General features: G+C 38.4%; 2 protein-coding genes across 6 annotated transcripts; both read right to left on the reverse strand.

Annotated features, from left to right (window-relative positions):
• Positions 1-173: 173 nt before the first annotated feature.
• On the reverse strand, positions 174-10165 carry mipepb (mitochondrial intermediate peptidase b). 4 transcript variants are annotated; one of them, XM_079599974.1, is made up of 20 exons: positions 10038-10165; positions 9034-9164; positions 8330-8503; positions 8158-8246; positions 7988-8074; positions 7526-7589; positions 7256-7438; positions 6910-7066; positions 6750-6798; positions 6604-6664; positions 6439-6491; positions 6204-6357; positions 6006-6083; positions 2357-2561; positions 2088-2197; positions 1912-1986; positions 1434-1550; positions 1226-1347; positions 963-1036; positions 620-872 (listed from the first exon to the last, which is right to left on the reverse strand). In XM_079599974.1, exons 2-20 carry the CDS (start codon positions 9160-9162, stop codon positions 790-792), a joined length of 2064 nt encoding a protein of 687 aa, XP_079456100.1. In that variant the 5' UTR covers positions 9163-9164; positions 10038-10165; the 3' UTR covers positions 620-789. The 4 variants fall into 4 exon arrangements, 3 of the variants coding, with proteins under 3 accessions (XP_079456098.1, XP_079456100.1, XP_079456099.1); XM_079599973.1 differs by lacking the exon at positions 10038-10165 and adding an exon at positions 9337-9561; XM_079599972.1 differs by lacking the exon at positions 10038-10165 and having other exon boundaries at positions 174-872; positions 9034-9561.
• A 2687-nt stretch (positions 10166-12852) lies between these two features.
• hmgn1b (high mobility group nucleosome binding domain 1b) lies at positions 12853-16802 on the reverse strand. 2 transcript variants are annotated; one of them, XM_079599393.1, is made up of 6 exons: positions 16388-16802; positions 14424-14450; positions 14274-14309; positions 14135-14170; positions 13929-14036; positions 12853-13846 (listed from the first exon to the last, which is right to left on the reverse strand). In XM_079599393.1, exons 1-6 carry the CDS (start codon positions 16403-16405, stop codon positions 13805-13807), a joined length of 267 nt encoding a protein of 88 aa, XP_079455519.1. In that variant the 5' UTR covers positions 16406-16802; the 3' UTR covers positions 12853-13804. The 2 variants fall into 2 exon arrangements, with proteins under 2 accessions (XP_079455519.1, XP_079455518.1); XM_079599392.1 differs by lacking the exon at positions 16388-16802 and adding an exon at positions 16115-16244.
• Between the last annotated feature and the right edge of the window lie 9126 nt (positions 16803-25928).

Genomic DNA, 25928 nt, shown 5'->3' on the forward strand with positions numbered 1-25928 from the left:
TTTTTTTTTAGATTTTCCGATTTTTCATTGAGTTTGACCTGCCTATACAGATTTTAGCCGATTTCATTTTTTCTAACCACTTTACAGCACACAAATATTTATTTTCTATATATATTTTTTTAATAAAACATAATTTTACTCAAACTGAATAATATAAACAAGTTTAAATGGGTAAATTTTCTATAAATATTTTAGTCTTCATTTTATTTTCTGACATGGTCTCCTACAGTTATTGTTAAAACACACTAGACATGCAAATTTTGGGCACTTTTTGTGTGAAATCATATTTTTGTCCATGTGTGCTTTCGCTTTATTTGAGCAGCGCAGCAAAAATAGACTGTGCGCCGAAACCCCCGCTTCATTGCTGCTCACGCAACTCTCCTGCTTGACGCTCACGCGATGCTCCTGCTCCCGATGTGAATGCACTCATTGAGTAACATGCACGCTGCAAAAAAGTTTTTTGAAGTGTCAAAGTGGTAGTTGTGTAGCTGTCAATGGAGGGATATAAAGCACTCAAATTTCATTTGTTTTCCAAAGATGAACGACAGTCCTTTGGGATGAAATGAGTAAATGATGACAGGATTTTCATTTTTGGGTTAACTATCCCTTTGAATCAGCACCTACTATCAATACAAAAAATATTTAATGTGAAATGCAACTGATGCACAATAGATAGAAGTGATGCCTGATTTTCATGTCGTCTTTTCACATTTTAATAAGGCTTAAAAGGCAACACATTGGGAAAAAGTGAGGTGATATCCAGTGAATGAGGACATTTGTGACCGTCTACTAAACTAGGGGTTTAGTAGCATCAAGGTCCAGCACTAGTGCATCAACAAAGTCTTCAATGGTAGGGGCCTTCTGTAGCATTCCTGAGGATACAAAATGAGTGAATATTTACTTGGAATATTAAAAGTTGAAGTCTTACAAAAAAAAGTTTTTTTTCCAAGTGTTGTAATTACCTTGGACCATCAGCATAGGCTCTTTGCTACCTCCATGAGCGAGCATCTCTCTGCGATAACGCTCTCCCATCACTCTGCAAATGAGACGGTTTATTTTGTATGTTTTAATAGTGAACCCTAGTGACTATAAAATGTCAAAAGAACAAAAAATAAGGAATAGTATTTTTAGTCACCTTGGGTACCAGTTTGATGTACATTTGTGCACTCAGCATCCACCATAAAATAATATAAAATATGCATATGATGAATGGCATTACACTGACCTACTGAAGGGGTCCTGTAGAAAACACTGCCTCCACACCATAGAGGCAACCGCCCTGGACATGAGGTAGGAGTAATATTTAGCACCATAGCCAACCAGGTGACTAAATCTCAGCTGCCAAGCCTACATCAGAGAACATGTCGGATTAGGATTTTTTTTACTTTAACACATTAAAAAAAAAAAAACTTAAAAGAGACCCTGCAACTCACTGTATCATAAACATATGGTAACCCGTAAAATTTCTCCTGCATTTCTCTGAGGATGTCAGTGGTCGATCTGCATAGCGGTTTTCCATGATAAACCTGATCCAAAGCTGCATAGAAAATCTGTAAAGAGAAGAATTACACTATAAACATAAATGACTATGACTAGTAGAGGTTTAACCCTTTAAACGGTATGCTGCTTCTATATAATAAATATAAGCAATAAAAGCCTGATGTACCAAATATGACACCAAAAAAGAATAATATACAAACTTATTTTTTTTCCTCTAAAGATTCAATAAATGTTTCGATTAAAAAAAATAAAAAAATCTGACTATTATGTCAGGCTTTACAGGGTTAAGGTAACTAGAATTTTCAACTATAGTTGACATTCACAATTACTCCTGATTCAATAAAGCTGTGACATTCTTGCTAGCAGCACAATAGTTCTCTATAACAGAGCGGTGATATCTGTCTTCAGTACCTGTAGCTGAGTGTCAGCAGCACTACAAACCCTCTTAGACTCACATAAACGGGACACGAGGCTCTCTGGAAGGGGCTGGAGGAAACAAAAGACATGTTAAATCAACATGCAGTTCTTCTAACGGGGTTCAGATACAGAGATGATGATCTCTCAAGCAGGTACGTCCACAAACCCACCTCTCCAGTCTGATAATGACGTGCAAACTGGCTCACAACACGATAATCGGAGGCGAAATACTCCATCAGAACAGAAGGGACTTCAGCAAAGTCTGTGGAGCACCTGGTTCCTTTATTGATACATAAATACAAACACAGGTCAACCTGACCATGTAACTTCAATTGGTTGTAAACACTTTCCATTCATTTTATACAGGCTAAATTAGTAGCTGTAGTAATCATCACCCAATAACCCTGAATATCCCTTTAATTATGAAGTTATCTCTGACCTGTGACATGCTGATAGCGTGTCCTGCCTAACATGGAGTGCATGGCATGTCCCATCTCGTGAAACAGGTTTTCCACCATGGAGGGGGTGAGCAGAGATGGGGTTTTTCCGCTTGGTGGAGGTAGACTCAGCATCAGCACCACAACTGGCAGCTGGTAAACGCCATCTTCCCTCAGCCGACCACCGCGGATGGTGAAGTGACAGTCCTGCCACACAGGGGGAACAGTATGTTCATAAATGAAATAAAAAATATATACTGTATACACAACCATTCAAACGTTTGGGGCTAGTTACATGTTTTAAAAGTCTCTTATGCTCATCAAGGCTGCATTTTTTGTTTTGATTTTTTAAAAATATTACAATTTCAAATATTTTAATGCAAAGCTTAATTTTCAGAATCATTACTCCAGTTTTCAGTGTCACATGATCCTTCAGAAATCATTCTAATATGCTGATTTGCTGCTCAAGAAACATTTTATTATTATAAATGTTGAAAACAGTTGTGCTGCTTAGTAATTTTTTTGTAAAAAACTACAACAAATTTTTTTCAACATATGGTTTAAGTTCAAAGTTCTTGAACACATTCAAATGATCTATCCAATCAGCACGAGAGGAGGCCAATATATATAGCCTGTAGGACTGAGTCAATATAGGTAGAACTCTTTACTGCCCTAGTACTTAAGAAATCCTTTAAAAAGTATACATGTGAATTAAACGTGGCACAATGGCCTTCATCGTCACATTATGATAATGCCTGTCTAGTGCGAGGGATTCATGAATATGCTGATTGAGGATTGTTAGGACACTACAGGAACAGGATGGTTCTGTCGTTTACACCTCAATGACACGTCTGAACCATTTGCTTCACAGGACACGTGCTTTCCACTACATGCTATTTATCTGCTAGTGTGTTCTAACATGTAACTGTGTCATGTTTGGTCTCATCTGATTATAAACTGAACTGAATGGTGGTGAACTTAATAAAGACACTGAAGTATCATAATCTACAATATAGGTACTATTGCTTAAACATGCATTGAGGAGAATATGTTAATGTACTTCTCCCCCTTTTGAAAACCACCCATTCGCTTTATCTTTTGGTTTCGGTTGGGTTTGGTGTTGGTATTCCACTCATGTTTAACAATGCTTTGCTCAGGGTATAAGAAAGGTAACTATTTTTCAGAGTTACTGTGAGCCACTCTGTTTTTACGCACCACATGACCCTCGCTCTCAGTGATCCCGACTTTACGTGATCTTTTTTTGCTGCTGTTTTAAATGCTGTTACACTTTCTGATAATACCACAGGTGACCGTGGAATATCTACCTGGGATGAAATTTCACAAACTGACTTATAGGAAAGGTGGCATCCTATCACAGTACCACTGAATTCACTGAGCTCTTCAGAACAACCCATTTTTTCCACAAATGTTTGTAACTATAGATTGCATGGCTAGGGGCTTCATTTTATACACTTAGGCATTGGGTCTGATTGAAACACCTGAATTGAATAATTAAGAGGTATTGTCCCAATACATTTTGTCAATTGAGAGTCTGTTTACACGACAACGTTTTCAACTAAAAACTGAAAACTTTCTATGGGTTTTGGCTGCTCATGACAACAGCATTTTGGGGGCCTTAAAATGCAAACTTTTGAAAACAGTTTCAAAGTGCATGTTTTTGAAAACAATACTGCTATTGTCTCCGTGTAAAGTACAAAAACAGTGTGAAAACGGTGACGTTGTGCGCATTAAGTGTTCAGTCTTCAACATTAAGCGTTTCTTCACGAAGTGACATTGCCAGCTATTGGCCTGGCATGAATAAGACGCTGTCGTCTGTAGGCGAAAAACGCAAGGAAAAACATTTCCATAGGTTCCATAGTATTCAACATACCCTTAGGGCCCTATTTTGACGATCTGAAACGCAAGTATTAAACGCGAAACGCAAGTAACTTTGTGGGCAGATTCCGCAAACACGACGCAAATCTAAAATGGGTTGGTCTGAAGTAGCTACATTATTCATAAGTGTGGTTTGGGCGTAACGTGAAATAAACCAATCAGAGCGTCATCTCACATTCCCTTTAAGAGCATGCGCGCTTGTTCCATGGCGGATTGCTATTATAACGGCGGATTTGACAGGCGCACGCAACTTACATGATGGTAAAAGTGATTTCGCAGTCTTCAGAATTTTGTTTCCTGGTTCTTGACAGACAACCCATTTTGTCAAATGCCCTAATATACCGATTTTTCTTGCCACTTGATCAAACAGGTTTGATCCGTCATTACTACAATTAGCCTGAATAATTTGGGTAAATGTGTAAGAGATTTATGCCTATTTTTTCACATCTTCATGGACACCACAATGATTTCCCTCGTGTGGTAATATTTTTCCTTGTAATTATGCATGGTTTGCAAAAATGGGAACTGCTGCGCCTGTGTAGATGAGAGAAGCAAAGTGTATGCGCGTTGTGCACACGCTACATTACGGCCAAGGATGCGCCCTAAAATAGCATCTGAGTAACGCACCACTGACTTTAGACTAGGTTTTTCCTGGTCTGTGGCGGCATTGTTTTCTGAAACAGCAAAATAGCACCAGGGAACGTTTGGGAAAAGTCCGCTGTGCGTCGGGTGCAAAATAGGAAAGATACATGCGTCGGTGTACAAAGTCAATTCGCCTTTGGCTAAGCCACGCCCTAGAATGTAGATTGACCAATCACAGCGCAGCCAAGAACGAGCTCCCACAGAGGGTCCGACACTTTTTCACGGCGCTCCATTGACTTCAACGCAGGCGGCTCATATTTTTGGTCTCGGCAGGCTATTACGTCGTCGTTTTATAAAAAATATGGTTAAACGTTGTGCCTGGGGCATTTGTAACACAGATACGCGTTTCCCAGAGAGGTTGGAGGGGGGTGTCCGTTTTTCCCCCTTCCCAAAACCGAAGTTAAATACTGACAAGTGTCGTCTTTGGATTAAACTGTGTGGACGTCCTCTCAGTCAGCGAAACCCCTCAAGGATCAACAAGCACTTTTGTGCTCTAAGATACATTTAGCTTTTAACCTTACTGTGAAGTTATACTAGTTAGACAGTTTTATGCTGGTTTAGGTCATGATTTCAGTTCTCTGCCCTAATTGTTGATACGCTAGCACACGCTGCTAATAAATACAACTTTATACTCGCGTAGTCCGTTTGCTTTGTAAATAATAACGATTATAGAAGTGAATAGAGACCTACCCAGCTTTGCATGACAGTGTTTCTCCTGATATTGTTAGTCCCAGCCTCCGTCTCGATTAGGATATGCTGTGGTTCATTGTTTGACTGTGACCGTTATGCTTTTGCCTCTATTTGGATGCCTTGTTGTTGCTTGCGTTTCACCGTTTGTCTTGAATAAAGCCTTCAAACGCACACTGCAGACACTTTTGCCTACTTCTATCGGACACTTTATTTTGCTGCTTTATAAAAGTTTGATAAAATTTCAGCAGGAAGAGCTGTCACAGCATAAGCCATGTTGATACCAAACCAGAGCCCAGATGAAGTTGTCGGAGGTAGCAACAGTAACTAAGGGGGGCGGGGCTTAGCCAAAGGTGAATTGCGCTGGGTGCAAGATAGGGCCCTTATATCAGCATTGTACAGAATGTCAAAGGCAGACAGCTGTACCTGGTGAGGTTTATCAGGTCTACGGAAGAAATCACAGTAGATGTATCCCAGCAGTCCCTCTGTTTCATGAACCAAGGCCTGTTTGCAGCACAAGAAACAGTAAATACAGCTGCCCATCTGCAAAAATACGTCTGTAAGTGATTGACGGAAGGTTGATCTTTAAAACGGAGTATACGAAGATGGAGGAGAGTAGCTCACCAGCTTTCGAACATCTTCGCTCCACAGTTCACCCATCTTCGGCTGCACCGTTTGGAACGAAACGCCCAGAAGCTGCGTGAAGAGATGGTTGAGTCCCTCCATGCAAGCACCGAGAGAGAAGTACGGACTGTAGACGCTGGGATCAATGTTAAACCTACAGGTACATGAGCGCATATGAGGATAAACATGAAGTAGATTGTTTAGTCAGAGGGATGTATGCATGAAAACGCCTTACTTTTCTGTTCGTATGGCACCGCTGAGGTACGCATGATCCCACGGCATCACTTCCTGACATGTGAAAAACAATATTTAGGAAGACTGTGCATTTGTGATTCAAACGGAAATAAAAGGGGAAAACAACGTTCACAAAACAAATCCGGTGCACAAAATAAACATTTACAGGATTTGTTGAGTGCGTTTTCTTCTTCATTTCTTTCATCATCGTGAAGTCCTTTGATGTTCTGTGTTATGACAAACAAACGTAGAGTAAGCTTTACAAAACATCAATGACTCTGATTCAAAAATAGCAAATAGTGTGAAACGTACCTGTCAGAGAGTTTTTCCGTTAGCAGTTTCAAAAACTTCATCACAGTCTCTGTAAAACAAACAAATTCGTTCACAGATTTGTTTTCATTGCTCCTTCCATTTGCAGCTTTTACGCAAAAACGTAGCCAGGACTATAGCCAGCAGTTGATAATCTGATTACCTGGGTTTTTAGCCATTGTTCCTTTCAAAGCCCTGTGTGCAAACGACTCATAGCCCACTAATGTCGCCAGCTCATGTCTACAAGCCAAAAGCTCATCCAGACAAAGCAAAAGACTAGTGTTGGGGTACAAAAAGATTTTATACGCAGCTTCCCGCACCTACCAGAGGGAAGAAAAAAAGACGCTTGAACATGCAATTGAAAGCATACCTTGCTATTCAGCTAGCATAAACCGCCAATAGCATGTCCCATCACAGGGACATGACGGATTTTTGTGCACTTTTAATGAGCTCAAGCAACAAACAAACAGATGGTACCCAAGTAAACAGAATCATCTGATCATACACACCAACTCATTAGGAGAGTCAGCATGCAACCCGCCGATTTGAACGCGGTCCCCGTCTATAGAGAAGCAGTGGCGGATGTGCTCTGGAAGAACTTGCTTCTCTACGGCGTTTGGAAGCTGAGAGCCGCTCAAAAACTCGTGGTTAAGATCCAGCAGCTTCACATTCAGAGCGACAGCCTTGCTCCTCTGAGATGATTCATAAAGAAAGATATAATAATCAGTATGGTCACATTAGAACAGGCTTGTATTTTGGACTTAAAGGGTTGTTGTCACCTTTGATTCATCCAGATGTATTCCACTGATCTCAAAATCTAACACGAAGAGCTCTGCCACTCTCCTAAACCAGCAACAGAAACGTATACATTACTGTTTAAAAGTTGATTTTTTTAGATAAATTAATACTTTTATTCAGCAAGGATGCATTACAATTGATCAGAAGTGACAGTAAAGACAATTATATAGTTTCAAAAAGTTTCTATTTCAAATAAATGCTGTTCTTTTGAACTTTCTATTTATCAAAGAATCCTGAAAAAAATCTATCAAGTTGTCCACAAAAATATTAAGCAGCACAACTGTTTTCAACACTGATAATAATAATGTTTCTTCAGCACCAAATCAGCATATTAGAATGATTTCTGAAGGATCATGTGACACTGAAGACTGGAGTAATGATGCTGAAAATTCAGCTTTGACGTCACAGGAATAAATGACATTTTAAAATGTAATAAAACCTGCCTTGTGACTGGGTCCAGTGTGGCCAAAACAGCCTCGCTTCCCAGCAAATTCTTTAGGCTCTGACACAAATCAACATTTGTATTGAGTCTGTAACGTACACACACAAATAAAAATAAAACACAAATATCGTTTGACATTAAAACCAGAATAACCAGATGACAGATACCCACTTTTCCACAACAGTTCCGATATCAACGCACGTCCTTTCCGCTGCCTCCCGGAACGCAGCATCCGGATGCGCCACTTTGATGAAATCTGCCTGCAACAAACACAAAACTCTGAAATTGAACAGACCCCTCACAAGAATCACAGTGTACATTACAGCAACACAATAAAGTTTACCAGGTCTGCCACTTTGCATAAGCTGTCAGACAGCTGGTCAAAAGTGTCCACAGTGACGGAACACGGAGGATGTGTGCAAGCCCTGTGGACCAGAACCTCTGCTTCCCTGAGAGCCTGACACAAAGCCATCTGGAAACCGGCAGGACTGCTGAGCTCTGATACTCCAAAAAGACCCTGAGAACAGAGAGGAAAGAGGCTTACTTTCATTTTGCACTGCAATTGCAGTCATTTGTCATGCTAATACCCGATCTTCAAGCAAAAGAAGCTGGATGAAAATATTTAAACGATATCAATCCACAATCTGATTTGTGATGCAGAATGGACTCATAAATCACACCATATTCGTTCATTTGTCCAGAAGAGAACTGCCCCATCATAGATTAAGTTTGCATCATAGATTAAGTTTGCATCATAGATCAGTATTTTCCTGTTTATTACTGTTAACTTGCTTTGAAACAATGTGTAATGTATAATATAAAAAGGTGAGAGTGAAACGTGATTCACAAATTAAGATGTTATAATCATTATACAATGTAACCAATAAAAAAATTATAATAATTATAAAAGTAAAAAAGTAATAAAAAAAGAATACCTTATAAAGACAGACAGATATGTACACCTACATTATTTTACTGTTAAAGCAGAACAATTATATATTATAATCTATAAACGTCTTCTTAAATTATTTATTATAAAAGTCTCACCACATTTTTCTGTAAATGTTCCAGTCGTTGGTGCTGAACGTTAAACGCTGCCCCAACAGCAGACCAAGTGTTGACAGTGCGTCTGTAGAGCGCGTGCGAGCGCTGCAGCAAGAGTCTCGCGCAGCGCATCACTGGTCATCATCACACACAACAACACTACTAAACATTACAGCATCAGCCCCTGAGAACACGCATTATGAAACAGCCTGGCCGGCTCTTATAAAGTATTATGCAAACATTACGAATTAACTAAAGTTTCCCAGCCTGTAAATCAGAGGAGATCAAGCAAGCTGTGGATTTCACCTCTCGTTCGAAAATCCTCTCAAGGTTTCACTTCAGCACTTTAGTTTCTACAATCACCAATGGAAACGTGAAAGCTTAAGTTAAAGAAATATAATCCAGAAATGTGTTCTATTGATATATTGTGCAGATTTATTTAGTTATGTGCAGCTATGTTAGGGTTAATCCGGGTTTGGTTTTTATTTACATCACACTAACGAAACTGTGCGGACGTTGCGTAAATAGTGTGTGACGTAAAGCTCAGACAGAGTTAATAAATCCATCCAAAGCAGCAAACAAAAGGTCGCATTGCCCCTGTTCTCCAGAAATACACCGGTAAAAATGTTTCACACAAAGATTAAGCTTTTGTTATTCTGATTTAACGGCAGGTTAAGTAACCTATGGAATAATTTCGATTCAGAATTTGAATATTAAGAAGAGATTACATCGCATACTTGTCGTCATAAGCCACTTTGAATTACATAGGTGTTTTTTTTGTGTGTGTGCTGTTGTTTGTTTGTCTTTTTGATAAGTTGTAACAACCATTTTAAACATTCAAATTGTCTTCTCTTGCATCTGTCAAATGCCTTGAGTAAAATCAGGACAGACAAGTTCCCTCATTTACTTTTTAGTTATTACATAAGTCACTCAGTTAGGTTTGTTTTTCATATCTGACAAATGGTTATAAGGGAATCTAGCCAACAACATTAGCTTTACAAACCCACATTGTAAAAAGCAGGAAGTGGCACCAAAAACAAAGCTCAGACACTCCCTTGCCTTAGCTGAGTACGCCTATGTTTGAATATAGCTAAACAAAAACCAATATGACAAACATTTCTAGGTCATCACAGTCAAAGAAAGTTTGTGTGGGGGTTGGGGTTAAAAACACATATGGTGCTGGGCAACTGCTTATCCATTTATCTTATTAGACAGTTTCTCTGTTTTCGTATGGGAACAGAACAACTGTTGATGTCACTTCCTGTGCCAACAGGGAGTAGTATGAAGCTGCAGACTCGGAGCCTGCTGCATCTACAGTCCCGCACCCAGAGTCCCGCATTCTCAGACCCCTCGTTTTTCGAGACAGCGCCACCTATCAAATTAGATCGGATAAACACATGGATAAACACGTGAAGAACCGTGAGTATCGTCAATTTTATTCAATGATTTATTTTTTAATCAAACTACTTTATAGCTCATCAATACATCAACATATGAACAGTCTATTTAATATTTGTAATGGTAGTTTGTAACAAAATTTGAGCCGTTAATGTATGTTTTTTCTCCTTTTTCCCCCGAAAATATTTTGATAGCTAACGTTAGCCTTTAACCATGGACTTTTTGTAGACAAGCCATTGTAAAAAATTTGATTAAAATTAGTTGACATTAAAGTAGACCAATTAAATACATTATATGTGTTAATATCAAAGAATGTCATCATTAATTATTTAATCAGATTTACCTTTTTTTAATTATCGGAACTTTTCTCCTAAAACTATTGAATTAATTTGCCGGAGTAATTATTTTACTTTATATAATTTATGTAGACTACTTAAATTAGTTCTTATAAAACGTAAGTATATAAAAAGGAGGTGTTCCTTCGTGGCCCTACTTATCACCCTGGGTATGCTTGTAATTTGCAAAAAAAAATATTATTATTACACAATATTTTTGACAATGGCATTCATCTTTTATTTTAGGGAATTTGAAGAATTTGACCGGGTGATTGCAAAAAGAATGAGAAAAGAAGCAACATTTGCCTACCAGAAAGTAATTATTTTACCTTATGCATTTACATTACATTTTACATTTATTCATTTAGCAGACGCTTTTATCCAAAGCGACTTATAAATAAGGAGGTTTTTTGAATGCAATTGAAGACAAAAATAAAGTCACTAACACAATTCTTTCTTCCTTTTTTCTTTGCTTTGTCCTGTTTACAGCAAGATGACAGTGAATAAGGTGATCGTTAAATAAAGTACAGAATTGTTTATTATTGGTGTTTTGTCAATTATTTGAGTTTTGCTTCACATTCAAAATATAAAAAAATAGGTTTTGTAATGTTAGCATGTTAATTAGACCATTATATGTTGAACTGAAAGAAAAAATGGAATTTTAAACATTGTACAAAAACAAACTAAAACATTGTAGCAATATAATATCACAATATTTTTCAGATGATAGTTCAATCTGTATTTGTATCCGTTACATCACTAATATCCTTTCAATATCCTTTCAATTACACCCACGCTCAAAAAATAAATACTGGGTAATTAGTAAGTTTGAGAACACAATGATTTTTTTTTTTTTTTTTTTTTTTTGGTACATGCATTAAGCAGGGAACGCAAATATTTATTTGGATAACTTTAAATAAAAAGAGAGCGTAATCTTGCATTCCAATCACAGACGTGATTTTAGGGTGTTATACGATCTTCCGAACGACAGGAGGCGCTGTCTCGAAAAACGAGGGGTCTGAGAATGCGGGACTCTGGGTGCGGGACTGTAGATGCAGCAGGCTCCGAGTCTGCAGCTTGATAATGTTGCCAACAGGTGCTGTTTGTGAGCTCACATCCATCGGCTCTGCACATCTGATTCGGTGATTAAGATACACACATCAGTAAAAGCTTTCTTCGAAATTTGGATGATTGTGTACGTGTGCATATTCACATCACATCAAATGGATGAAGAATAAGACTTGAATACTTAGAATAGACCAGGTATAGATATCAAAGTGTTTACCGTACATGGATATCTTATGCATTTACATCCTAACACATAACATGTAATACATGACTTTTATATGATACAAATAATAAAACCTTCAGATGTGAGAGTACAGTCAGACCTATCAACAAAATACAACCTGAAACGTTTTTGCAGGGAATTAGACAAGCAAATCTTCAAATAATTGTGTAGAATGATTACTCGCTGTACCAAAGAAACTCTTGAAAAGTCCATATGCTGCATATACAGCTGAATAAATGTGTATTTCATGGATCCAAAAATAAATATTAAGTTCACACTGATGAAACTAATACATAAACATCTAGTCATGAAAAAAGAAGAAGAAAAGGGTGCAAATTATGCAGCAAAATCATATTAAACACTAACAAAAAGTTATATGGTATTAACGTGTTCTATTTTTGGACAAGTACCATGGCAATACCAGTGTTATTTTAGCATCAATTGAGATTGTTTATTATTAATATTTTGAATAAATTTTTGTATTTCTATTTTCATTTGAATGTTTATCGTCATTTGTATTATTATTTTAAAAAATATCTATATGTTTTTTATTAATTTTGATTCAGTTTTAGTTCATTTCAAGTAATGAATGTGAGTTTTGTTAACTATATTAACCCTGGGTACAACAATGGTATTCTTTGAAATATCATAAATACTATCGTACATGCAGAACCTGACAAACTGCAGAATTTCAATGTGCAGGTATCTAATTTTAATATATATATATTCTATTTTTATTGCAAGTGTAACTAACCCTACAGTAATGAATGTAACTTCAAAATCAAAGGGAGAACAGGGTATCACAACTGATTTTTATTGGCTTGTTTTATCGAACCATAACACACAGAGATACATCTATAAACAATGATCAAAAGAAACTGTACATTTATACTTGATATCTAAGTCCCACAAAAATATTGCTACTGCTGGTCAGAACGCTTTACAACCAAAGAGATTTTCCACGTAATGACTCATTTGTCTCAAATTTTTTCCATTTTAATAATGCGTTTGGATATTAAAGAATCGCTGGCTTTGCAGAGATATTCATCTCATGTCGGCCATCGGTACCATAACACAAACTGGACTTAAAGCCCCCCCAAAACATTTTCACAGCAGTTTTACACATTTATTGCGGTACTATCACAGAAGAGACAAAATCAATACACACGAAGCACAGGCCTGACATGAACTCCAGTACTAGAGAATATGTTTATTTAGCAGAAATGATTATGGAGAACTGCAGTTAACATATGGAACACAGCTTACAAATGTTCTACAAGTAATCTTTCGCCTTATAAACAATAAACAATGAGTTATTTGCCCACCCCTCCCTCCCCAAACACACATTACAGGTTACACAAACACACGCACGCACACAAAAAAAAAATCCCTCATAAAGCCAATGGAATGTTAGTCATACGGACAAGCTCGGTAAGATGTCCAGCTGTCTGTGTAAATGACATGCCCGCAAACCTGCCCCTCTACCTCTCACTTTGAAAGCGACTGCAGAGAGGGGGAAAAATACTCCTGTCGACATTTACGATGACGGTCGTTTTTTCTGCCCAATGTAAAAATGCTGGATATGATGAGATCACTTTCAAAATGTTTATTTTCTTTCATAAAAAATGTGTCTCTACAATCAAACTACTAAAAAACCTGCCTTTAGAAAATAGTAGATAAAAATATTCCCCTGAATTGTACAAGAAAAGAGGTACAGGGAGTGCTGGTAAAAGATGAGACCTCAGCAAAGTTATTCCCCGTCATCTTCCTTCTTGTCGGCGTCTTCCGTTGCCTGAAAAACATCATCATTGGAGTTAATCACATTGGCCCGTTTTTTTCACATAAGATCACAAATCATTTAAGGGTGATGTTACCTCTTCGTCATCTTTTGTTTCTCCGTTTTCTGCGGGCACCTCCTCTTTCTTCTCCTCCTCCTTGGGCTCCTTGGGTTCCTTTGTTTTCTTAGGTTTGGCAGGCGCCTTCTACATTGTGTTAAATTTAAGTTAATTTTATTGCTAAGTTATAGTCTATAATTCCATTTAGGTTTTAACCATAACTTTTAATTAAGCATTTTCCTTACCTTTGGCTTAGGCTCTGCCTTTTGGGGTGTAGGTTTCTAAAAATTAAAAGAGGTATAATACATAAATAAATAAACAAACAAACAATAATTGGCATATTGGTTGAATGAATGTAAAGTGCATATAAACAAACCAACTCACACTCACGTTCACCAACCTCTCCGACCTTCTTTTAGGCTGCAAAGCAGTAACAAGATTAAACAGGAATATAACTGTACTTTGATGCAATAAAATATTTTTTTTTTTAGAATTAAAACTTTATTTTCATGCAAAAAAGTAGGATCTGCTTACCTCAGTGACTTCAGCATCATTGTTCGCCTACAGATAAAAAAAAAGAAAGAAAAGAGTTTTATTGTCTGAAGTCCAAGTCAATCAATCAAATTTGACAATTAGATTTTGTACCCCCCCAGTTTTTTTTTTCAGGCAGGGAGGGTTATATAAGGACTTTTATTTATTTCGGTTCGAATTCCTCTCAACAATTATTTTAGTATTTTATGAAGATATATTTGGAGGGAAAATGTATATGTCTTGAAATGAGAAATAAATGTAATAGAATTCTTGCAAAAGGTGTTTGACGTTTCATAGACATTTAAAAGCAGCATAATTAAGTGCTATATATTGGTTCAAAAGTTCAAACAAACAAAACATGTGGTATCAAATCTTATTCAGTCATATATTTTAATAACTAAAACATAATTAATTAAAACTCAATTCAATGTAAATTAAACTCATTTTGACATGAACAACCAGTTAAATCAACTACAATGATTTAAGCCTCGTTAGTCTTAATACAACATAACAGAAACAGTTGGTTCAATTCCAGTCGGACATGACTAAAGTAATAATAAGTGAATCAGGAAAGGTTTAAAACCATGAATTCTTAAGAGAATTTAGTAACAGATTACTCTGATTGATCATAAAAAATAACCTTATAAAAGTCACTATTTCACGAAGCGGAATACGCGGTATGTTTATGATTCACACAAAAAAAGAATCGGCTCATCAGAGTCATTCGTTTTGGAACCGGACATTGGTCGTTATCATAGGTCGCGATGTTTGGTTTTGATTCATAAAACAGAATCGGTTCAAATGATTCGTTCGAAAATAGAACTAGCCAGGTCACGCTGTACCCATAGACGGCTGTACCTTTTAATACACTAAAAATAATCGGATCATAAGAGTCAATAGATTGGGTATATTATTGAAGTAACGACTCTCAAACATCCAGGCAGCAATTCATCAATGTTTATGTCCTGCCTCCGTTTGCCGATACATACTGTGCTGTCCCGTCTTTTTTTTTATTGCAGTCTTGTGTGCACCGCCCCCTTCATGCACACAGACTCATTCAACGCTGATTAATGGAGATTTGCGCTCGCCCCACCGACCCCGCTCCATGACATTCCCGCCATTCACTTTCAAACATAACATCCCGAGGTGCACAGCCGCGAGGGAAAAAAACACTACAGAATATGCCAGAATAATAGGAAACACCAAACAGTGGCGCTATGATGTGCAAGAATACCGCCATTGCATAATCTTCCACTTGCACGATCAAATATTTCGAGACGCGATCGTGCACTAAAGCCCTAATGCACGAAATAAATCCCTAAAGCACGACTATGAGCTGCAGGATAAAATATTGCGCCGTCTGTCACTGTGTTTTCAGAGAGTTTTAAATCATCGGGGTTGCGCGAAAGGGCAGCCATGACACTAAAAACACCGAGCCTTTACAAAAGACATGTATGTGGAATTTCAACCGACCCTATAAAAAATAAAAACGGCATGTAATAAATAAATAATTACACATTCAATGCAACAATTTGATTTGATGTCCTGCGCGCGACGTCTTTAGGGTTGCGAATCTGTAAACTGCACATTAACGAAAACTAAGATCGTTACACCCCCTTTGTCTGATGCATGTCGACAGAGACTTCATCTATTTGTAAACAAAAACACGACAAACATAATATATATGCACCGACCATATCCCGTATCCGCGTATGCATGAAAATTAAGCTGGCTTTAATTAACTCCGACGGAGAGAAAAATCTCAGCCGCGCGCTCTCAAATCAAAACACGCGTTTAATAAACAGAAGTATGCAAACACAAAATTGCACGCATACCGTTGCACACTAAGGAAAATAAGTACATTTGCACGCAACATGTATGCATTGTTATTTTAATTCCTTTTTTTATACTGCATATTCTATCAAAGATGGTGCCTCGATATATGAAGAAACCAATGCGCTACTTACTTTGCTCCTTTTAGGCATGGCTGTAGGTTTTTACAACTCGCAAAAAATCACGGCGTTTAAAAATGCAAGATGCACGGATATAACGCTGAAAAACAGGCGACACTGTGACTTGAGCTCGGTTAAAGATTCACACAGTAGGGTTGATCACAGTATAGGAAGACGTTAACGCTCGTCCGAAACAAAAACCTGCTCAAACCGGATTGGATTCTCCTCCTCCTCCTTCTTCTTCCCTATTCAATTCATCACAGGCCGACCTGACAGCGAATTTACGATTCCCACTATGGCGAAGCCTCGTCTCATGAATATTAATTAGCCCATGGTGACGTAACTTAATAACCTTCCAGTCACATCCTTCGATTACTATTCATGAGCCATGCCATTCTGATAGTAGGTTTCGATCATTGGCCAGCAGAATAGCGTCCCCTTGCCAACGACAGCCTTTAAGCCAATCAGAGTGAACGCAATTTTTGTCATTCATTATTCATAAGGAGAGTCTTCGCCATAGTAGCATTATCAAATCGTCTCTCCGCCTCCTGCTCCCGGTGATTGGCCTGCGGAGAGCCACTGCACATTTTCAAATCATAGCAAGATACCCGTGTGGGCACTTTTGCATGTCAATCAGTTGCAATAATATTTGTTTTTGCAATGACTTAGAGCTAGTAAAGGGAGATTATCTTAACTCTGCTGTTGATTTGAAAATATTTGAAAACCCAAAGCCATATTCTTATCTTTAATTTCCATGCGATTTAGATCATAAATATGTTGCGCAATCAAAGGCTTTTTTTTTTTTTTTACATGGTTTCCAGATGTGTGGGAGTTATTTTAGGAGCTGGATTTAAAATGGACCTCGGATATGTTGTGTTTTTTAAAGCCCCCGCGTGCATGCAGAGGGTTTAAAAAGGCAGAAAATGGCGACTGTGCAGAGAAACATTTCACTTCTGTGTCACCAACCAAATGTTCCCCTTGTTGAAATCTATAGCGCAAAAATGGTGCAAAATAAATCTATTGCCAGTTCCAGTGGCATTGTTTCTTTTGTTTAGGTATTTTGTTTCTGTCTTAGGAGTGAAAATTAATGTACTTTAAATATTTATAAAATAATTTCAAGTTATATAAAAAGGGATTATCTCCACTTAGATTTATAAAAATACTACTACCACCCAAAAAAGGGTTTAGGAAAGAAAATAATTGTAATAATAATCATATTCATGAGGAAACCCTAAAAATGCAATGGAAATAAAAAGGAATTTTAAAATTGTGATTTCCAGATCTGGAAAGTAATGGAAACATAATAAAATTATGAAATCCATGATAATGTCTATAGTGCATGTATAAATGGTGGATCAAAATTAATCCTCCGTTGAGCCACATTCAAGACTTTCGTGAGACTTTCGTACACAAATAGTTTTTAAATCTCCTTATTTCAAGGATTGAAACTTGGAAATGTATACGTCCCATAAGCATGCATGTGTGACTGTTACCACACATACAGGCAGATGTTATTTTGCTGAAACTAGTGCATAGCCATACCAATATGCACTGTAGTTTAAAACACCTCAGTGCATATGATATTAATCTGGGAGAGATGTGTATGTAACAACTCTGTAACCTTGCTAAGGTTCTTGAATTGCCTATATAATTATTTTGAGATAAAAAAAAAACACGTAATGTTACAGGTTCTTCGGATTAGTGTTTTCTGAGTGTTTATTGTGTTCCTATGTGATTGCTAGGCTTGTCTGGGTGGTTTTTAGGGTGTTGCTATGCATTTGCTTGGGTGTTCTGAGTGGTATTTAGTGCATTGGTATGTGGTTGCTGGGATGTTTCATGTGATTGCTAGGGCATAAGCTTGTCTGAGTGGGTTTAGTGTTACTGTGTGGTTGTTAGTGTAGTGGAGGCAAGCTAAGAGCTGTGTGTAAACCTCACTCCTCTGGCCCAAGAGTCGCGCTAGCAACTGACGCTAGAGACTGGGGCCTTAAGTGTCCTTGTTAGCGCACCCATCTCCTCCTATGCTGGAGATGGCGATTCGAATCCCTCATGGAGCGGGTCGAGTAGGACCGGTAACATTTGGTGCCGTGCCCAGGTGTGAGTGATGTTTAGGGGGGTAAATGTGTAGCGGAGGCAAGCTAGTAAGAGCTGTGCGTGTAAACCTCACTCCCCTGGCCTCAAGAGGCGTGCTAGCGAGTGATGCTAGAGAGTGCGGCCTTTAGCGTCCTTCTTAGCGCGCCCACCTCCCTAGCCAGACACACCAGTTCAAATCCCACTCGGAACGGGTTGAGTCGGACCTGTTACACTGTGGTGTTCTGTGTGGTTTCTAGGCAGGCACGGATTATGATGCGATCGTACCCTGGGCAAGGACCTGTCTAAATGCCACCCTGGGGAGGTGACAGACCATGTGAGCGAAGCAGAGCGCTGTGACGTTCCGCTCAATATTCCGCTCAATGCCAGTGTGCTCCACTCAAACGCTCACGGCCCGCTCAAATCCCACTAAGACATAACATTTCTCTGTACTATACTTTCTGTTTGTAATGAATTTCTTGAATGAATGTCTCAATTACAGTAGGCCTATAGATAACAGTTATGATTTTTGTCTTTAAAGCAATATTTTATAAAGTAATTCTGAAAGTGCACGGTATGCCCATACATTAATCCTATATTAATCCGTCTCTGCAGAGCGTTGCTATTCATGTGCTAGGGTGTTCCGAGTGGTTTTAGAGTGTCGCTATGTGGTTGCTAGGGTGGTGCATAATGGTTAGTTCTAAATAATTATAGTATAAAATGTGATTTGTGGACCTTTAAAAGGTGCTCCTATGGCATCAGCCTGTAAACCCCTTTTCAGTTATAAGTGAAAAGTTTATTTTTAAGGTCCTTTTTTAAGGGCTCCTACTGGTTCATGGTCCACAACATCATGACAATCTGTCACGTCCTCAACCACACTACCGTCTCCTTGTTCAGACCCTTCCGATTTTATGGCCAGATCACAGCAACTCCATCCTCGCTGGTCCCCTCCCCCATGAAAACATAACACCCCTTTCTATAGGCAGCTCTTTCAGGCGGGAAAGTCTCAGCGTCCTGCTCATGAAGTTCTCTCATGTATGCTCCTGTAGGCCTGTTGGGGGAGGGGTGTAGTGGGCGTGGCCGCTGAGTTTCAGATAACAGGTCTCATTTGAGAAGCCTTTGACTGTTACCATCCTTAAGCTTCAGTTGAGACAGGAAGGAAAGGGGCACTAAAGTGATCTGTGCCGCGCACGATTACAAAGCTACTAACTAAACATACATGTAAGAGTGAGATCATTGTGCATGTGTGATTACATCAGAGAGAAAACACACAACAAAGTGTACAATGAGGTCCTTACAAGTCATGACCACCATCTGAATGTCCTCAGTGTTTGGTTTATCTCAATGGTTCACATGCTTAACACCTACAGCACATACTGCAAATGTGTACTTACAAAAAAAAAAAATCCTAAAGAATTCCAGTGTTTCTATGGACGATCAAACTATTAACATTTCAGTTACTTATAAAAAGTTAACAAAACTGAAAATGCTACTTCATGTTGTTTGCATACTTGATAGTTCTAGTGCTTTTTAAGCAGTTGTGTGTTCTGGGTGGTTTCTAGGGCGTTGCTATGCATTTGCTTGGGTTTTTTGAGTGGCTTTAACGTGTTGCTATGCATTTACTTGGGTGATTTGAGTGTTGCTATGTAGTTTGTTCTGAGTGGTTTCTTGGGTATTATGCATTTGCTTGGGTTTTTGCGAGAGTTTAGTGTATTGCTATGTGGTTGCTAGGGTGTTATGTGTGGTCTGTTGATTGTTGCTATGCATTTGCTGGAGTGTTCTTGCTGTTGGGTTGCTCGGTTATTCTGAGTGGGTTTAGTGTGTCGCAATGGGGTTTAGGGTGTTGGTCTACATTTGCTATAATGCGTTTGTACATTGCTATGTGGTTGCTGGGTGTTTTGGGTGGTTGCTAGGACATTGCTAGGTGGTTGCATATTGGTCCAAGTCAACAGAACTGACTGTCCTTGCCTCTCTTTTTTCTTCTCATTCTTATTGATGATGTGGTGGCTAATGTTAAGTTACCACATAACTATGTTTTTTTGGCAGAAACTAATGTTAGCCTGCAATTGCGCATTTTTCGCAAGGAACACTTTAGTTTTGCCTTAAAGTTGGAAGATGCATTGTTAGGATCAGTATGAATAGATTTACAGTGGGATGCGTTTGATGAGTAAGATTAAGGTACAGAGGTCACCTTGAGGTATTTCCAGTAGCTTGAACAAAAGCCTCTTTGAGGGGCAGCACTTCCTGTGGTTCTATGCAACCATCTGCCACAACATCTTACTCACTCGACCGCCTTTATTTTACCCGCTCGATCATTATATAATTTCAACACTGACATTTAATTAGGACTTCGTAGTAAAATCTTCCAGGCTTCAGCTTTGATTTGGTTTGAATGTCTGTTTGACTCCACCCAGACCTGTACAGGCATGCAGAAAATGATGAATGATAGAAATGTAAAACATAATATTTGTGGTGCGGGCTAAAAGCCTACCAGTAGTTGACTAAGAAAGGTTAGCAATGTGATCAGGCTAGAAAAAAACATACAGAATTATTATCAGGCACACATAGAGATTAAATAGCTCAGTAAAGCTTCACTGATGAGGTCTTGCAGAAGTGACTACGAGCACAGACGGCTCTAGTGAACTCACTTATTTTGGAAGTGCAAGTGCAACCCAGTGACTATATGGATCAGTAAGTGGATTTCTCCTCGAGCGAATGGCTGCCTGCCCATCTGGACATGCACGTAAAGCCCAGATTACACAGAGTAATGGTTATGCAGCAGGGGTCAGTGGGAGGGGAGCAGACAGAGCTCATCGTCAGTCTGGTACGGACTTATTATCTGCAAATACATAATGTGTTTTCATTGATATTTTGGGTTAACGTTTCTTTTTTCAGTACGAAAATGAACCATGGCTTTATTAGTAAAATTGTAGTAAATATGATTTGTTATTGATTACATTTGTACAACCACAGTTTTACTACAAATACCATAGTTAAACTATGGTTAGTGTAGCAAAACCATGGTTAATTTTTGGTTACCATGGGTGTAATTGAGGGTGCATTTGTCACAATGCACTTTTTATGGAACACATCTTATAGTGGAACTGTCACGTTAACATTTTTGCTCACTTGACGTTTATTGACACAAGGTTTGATGTAAAATACATGAAAACTAAAATATGACTGTTGTCATTTTGAAGATAAAATCTATTTTTATGGCACAGACAGAAAGTCATGCATGCACACAACACATGGCACTACTGTTGTCAACAGAGGCCACGTGTCAAAGATTGATGTACAGTAGAGCTCAAGAAACAGCTGAGACCAAGTATCGCTTTAACTGACGGACTGACTCTCTTAACAGCTTTAGAGATTTCTTAGAGTTGCGCCTTAGACAATTGACATCACGGCTGACCAACTTTTCTTTTGTGATTAAGCTTATTGTCTCAAACTGCAGTGAAAACACACAATTGGTTTAATCATGGGTGAACTAAAGAGATTAACAATGGACTTTTGTAACTTCTTGTAACTTCAGTAACTCTAGATGATAATGAGGGACACAGCAATGGATTTAAAAACCCTGTAGTGGTATTAGCACCCTCAAAACATGGTCAGGGCCAGAGATTGTCTCTTGGGCTCCCCTCCCCCACCTTTACAATATATTTCCTGTTTGTAGCACAGGGGTCTTTAATGCTTACAATTCTGCTGTTTGTGGATTAGATCCACAGCATCCCCCAGTCAGCCTACAAAAGCGATTTCATTTTAAATCCCAATAAATATAGGGGCAATTTCGCAAAAATCTTCAAATAGACAGATTTTACAATCATGGAGGGTAAATCGTATGAAACCCCTAAAACTGGGTTCAGTTTATTTCTCCTTCCTTCTTTTTCAGAATGTTATTGGCCTAATACCTAATGGCAACACAGCACTATGCCGTTCACAATTTAAAAGGCTTTATGTCCTACAGACACCGGAAAAAGCGCCATTTTCTAATGTTTTATTTGATGTTTTTTCCATGTAGGAGCGCATCACACAACTAGAGGGCGACAAAAGCAAAGATATCGCGAGGAACGCTAGAATTTGCATTTGAGTTTGCAGACAGATTAAAAAAAAAATGTTACATGAAAACTTTGCTTTTTTTCATCCATCAAAATAAACTTGAGGCTTGGCACTGAAGAAAATACTGTAGGTTGGTTGATCTAAATATATATGATGATACACATTACTAATGAAAAATATTTGAAATATAGGTATAATTTTACAACCTAATCTAGTATTATAATACGAAGCTGTTTGACCCAAATATTGTTTTTTTTATATTGCAATATTGCATATACAGCATGAGCATTAATTAATAGTGCAAGGTCAAGCACAATATGCAATTAATAAAAAAAAATACACAAATAAAAAAAAGCGTATTTTGTGAATAAAAAAAAAGAAGAAGAATATTTTGAAAATACAAAAAGTTGTGAGAAAATACTTCCAAGGTCAAAGATCATAGGGAGCTGATCATAGTTTTCTATCTCTTTTCTTTCTTTTTAATGCTTTTTTAAACATCCTACACAATGTAATGGGAGAGAAAAAGAAAAACTGAACAGTAAAAAGGAAAAGGCCAGAGAGAAACAAACAATTACATATGAAATGTTTATAGCCTGGTTTTCCTTAATTTAATTTATTTTTCACTCTTTTAATTAGTTAAGTGGATCTTGCATTGTTTAATGTTCATGTGGCAGATGAAAAGTAGCCTAATACTGTTAAAATATTAATGAATACTCACCATCCGCTTTTATGGGAAACAACATCAGCATTTTGTAAGCCAGAAAATCTTTTTTTTAAGAAGGACCCTGTAAGGTCACACTTTCCCAAACCTCAAAGCCTGACACCTCCATCTCCACCCTGTGCCAATTCTGCTTTGCTGAACGAAGCAGCCAAATTCACCGGTGCAGGAAACCCGAAGAGCTCAAGAGGAAAATCTGCAGTGCAACAGCAATATTTCAGTGATCACATTTTCACATTTTCACAATTAAGTTTTCTCTGAAATAATTCATTCTGATGGGGCAGTTGCGGCATTCTGTGACCCTGGACCACAAAACCAGTCACAAGGGTCCATTTTTTAAATTGAGATTTATACATCACATGAAAGCTGAATATAATTTTTTCCTATGGGGCCCATCAACTGATTGGTTACCCATATTTTATTAAAACATTTTTTTTTAAAGTTTCCCTTTAAATGGGTCAAAAATTAATTATGGCTCTTAAATTCAACTACCGGTAATTGCATTTGATATTTAAGTAGCCTATACTATTTTTAAAAGTATGCTAAAATGTAGGTAGGCTACTTACTTTTTCACAAGGCAAATACGGTAATCTAAATGCTAATTCCATTTTGGCCATTCTAGTGACCGAACTATTGGACAGTTGTGCACCTGCTCAAAACCTTTGTCTCTGACCTTGTGCTGTTCTCTCCCTCCTATGGACTCTAATCAAATGTGTGACCTGCCATCTCATGGCTCTCCAGGTGCAGTTCACACTCAATACTAATAAAGAGCCTCACTGCCACCCCCTGCAGGCTGCCTCGCACCTGCCCCCTCTGCATTAACTCACTGCCGCCCCCTGCAGGCTGCCTCGCACCTGCCCCCTCTGCATTAACTCACTGCCGCCCCCTGCAGGCTGCCTCGCACCTGCCCCCTCTGCATTAACTCACTGCCGCCCCCTGCAGGCTGCCTCGCACCTGCCCCCTCTGCATTAACTCACTGCCGCCCCCTGCAGGCTGACTCGCACCTGCCCCCTCTGCATTAACTCACTGCCGCCCCCTGCAGGCTGCCTCGCACCTGCCCCCTCTGCATTAACTCACTGCCGCCCCCTGCAGGCTGACTCGCACCTGCCCCCTCTGCATTAACTCACTGCCGCCCCCTGCAGGCTGCCTCGCACCTGCCCCCTCTGCATTAACTCCCTGCAGGCTGACTCGGACACGGCATCCGTATCTTTCAAACAATGTGGAAGCAAAATTACATAAAAACTAAACTTATACAGTCAAGCACACACTGTTATTTACTTTAATCAGTCTTTCTTTTTATCATAATCAGCATCAAACAAACATAATAGTTCTAATTCACAGTGATTAAAGGGGTGGTTGATTATGATTTCACTTTTCTAACTTTAGTTAGTGTGTAATGTTGCTGTATGAGCATAAACAACATCTGCAAAGTTACAACGGTCAAAGTTCAAAGCAAAGGGAGATAATTTATTTTAAAGAAATTTATTTTTAAGGACTAACAAACGGCTGGTGGGGATTACACGACATTCCTCCCGGTTAGTGACATCACAAACCCTAAAATGTACATAAACTGCGCCCCCAGAACACGATTTATAGATTATCAAAACAGAATATGCTAATCAATGACTAGAAGATAACTACACATAAGCTACATAAATGCATCAACTAACCATTCAGAAATGTCCTGTTGCATTCTACATGTTGTCACTTCTTCTTGAGTTTCTCCATCTTTTGGTCTCCAGTTTGATCATAAAAGGCAAAACTTTTTTGATATTTTTAGTGTATGTCTTACTGGTGGAGAGGAGACAGTGATGAAGCCAATCAGTATATGAGGATGATAAGGAGGCCATGATGGACAGAGGGCGATGGCTGCTAAGATATATACATGTTTTGATATTTAGACCACTTAGTATCGATTGCTATCAGGATGTGAAGAGAGTGTCAACCAGTATAACAAAAAGTGTTATGCCTTTATACAAAAAGATTGAAGAATAATTGCACAGCTATTATTATATAGCATTATGTATAAGTATGTAAATATCCATAAGCAAAAGAAGTAGAATGGCACACATTTACTTAGTGCCAATGTCCACGGTGATTCGTCGATTAGTCACTCTGTTGAGAATGTCTTGTAATTGTCGAATTGTCGGACGCATTTTTTGAACCAGAATACCTCGAGTAAGCAAGGTTTGGGTTAATCAACCGAGAGTTTAGGGTGTGTTTGACGGTGAGATAACCTTGCTTTCTGGATTCAGTTTGATTCTCAGGAAAACACCAAACCAGTACAAATGTCTAACTTGAATGCACAAAAGTCACTTTGGATACAGGATCTGTCAAATATGTTAATCTAAATATATGTTTCTCACCTTTGTTTATTCTTCTTTAGGGTTTGGTTTGGTTTTATCCCTGTGATGGAGTAGCTGGTTGGAGAACAAAGTCTGAGTTAGTTGATTTATTGTCATTTGCAGATGTTTGTCTGTAGTCAAGAAACCAAATACAGTGTTCCCTGGAGCTACAGGGCATATAGTTTTATGTATAAGCATAATATGTGTGTCATGCCTTCTACGTCATTGTTTGTTTGCATATGTTCTTCTCACTATACTAGCAGCGGATGCCCTGGTAACTAAACAAACAAAATTGCTCAATACCCTGAGACTTCCTGGTTTTCTCAATGTCTTTTTTGTCTTTAGGTATGTGAACATCACTTGAACA

The sequence above is a fragment of the Phoxinus phoxinus genome, assembly GCF_949152265.1.
Source record: "Phoxinus phoxinus genome assembly, chromosome: 23".
NCBI lineage: Eukaryota > Metazoa > Chordata > Actinopteri > Cypriniformes > Leuciscidae > Phoxinus > Phoxinus phoxinus.

What these genes read in the sequence shown, in the direction of transcription:
- hmgn1b (XM_079599392.1), bottom strand. Translation starts at nt 16,138, where the DNA reads ATGCATACGCGGATACGGGATATG. An exon ending in ATACGCGGATACGGGATATG is followed by an intron (nt 14,451 to 16,114) that starts GTCGGTGCATAT and finishes TTTTATCTGTAG; the next exon opens with GCGAACAATGATGCTGAAGT. An exon ending in AGAGGTTGGTGAACGTGAGT is followed by an intron (nt 14,171 to 14,273) that starts GTGAGTTGGTTT and finishes TTTAATTTTTAG; the next exon opens with AAACCTACACCCCAAAAGGC.
- mipepb (XM_079599972.1), bottom strand. Translation starts at nt 9,162, where the DNA reads ATGCGCTGCGCGAGACTCTTGCTGCAGCGCTCGCACGCGCTCTACAGA. An exon ending in CTGCTGACACTCAGCTACAG is followed by an intron (nt 1,551 to 1,911) that starts GTACTGAAGACA and finishes TTCTCTTTACAG; the next exon opens with ATTTTCTATGCAGCTTTGGA. An exon ending in GCCTATGCTGATGGTCCAAG is followed by an intron (nt 873 to 962) that starts GTAATTACAACA and finishes TTGTATCCTCAG; the next exon opens with GAATGCTACAGAAGGCCCCT.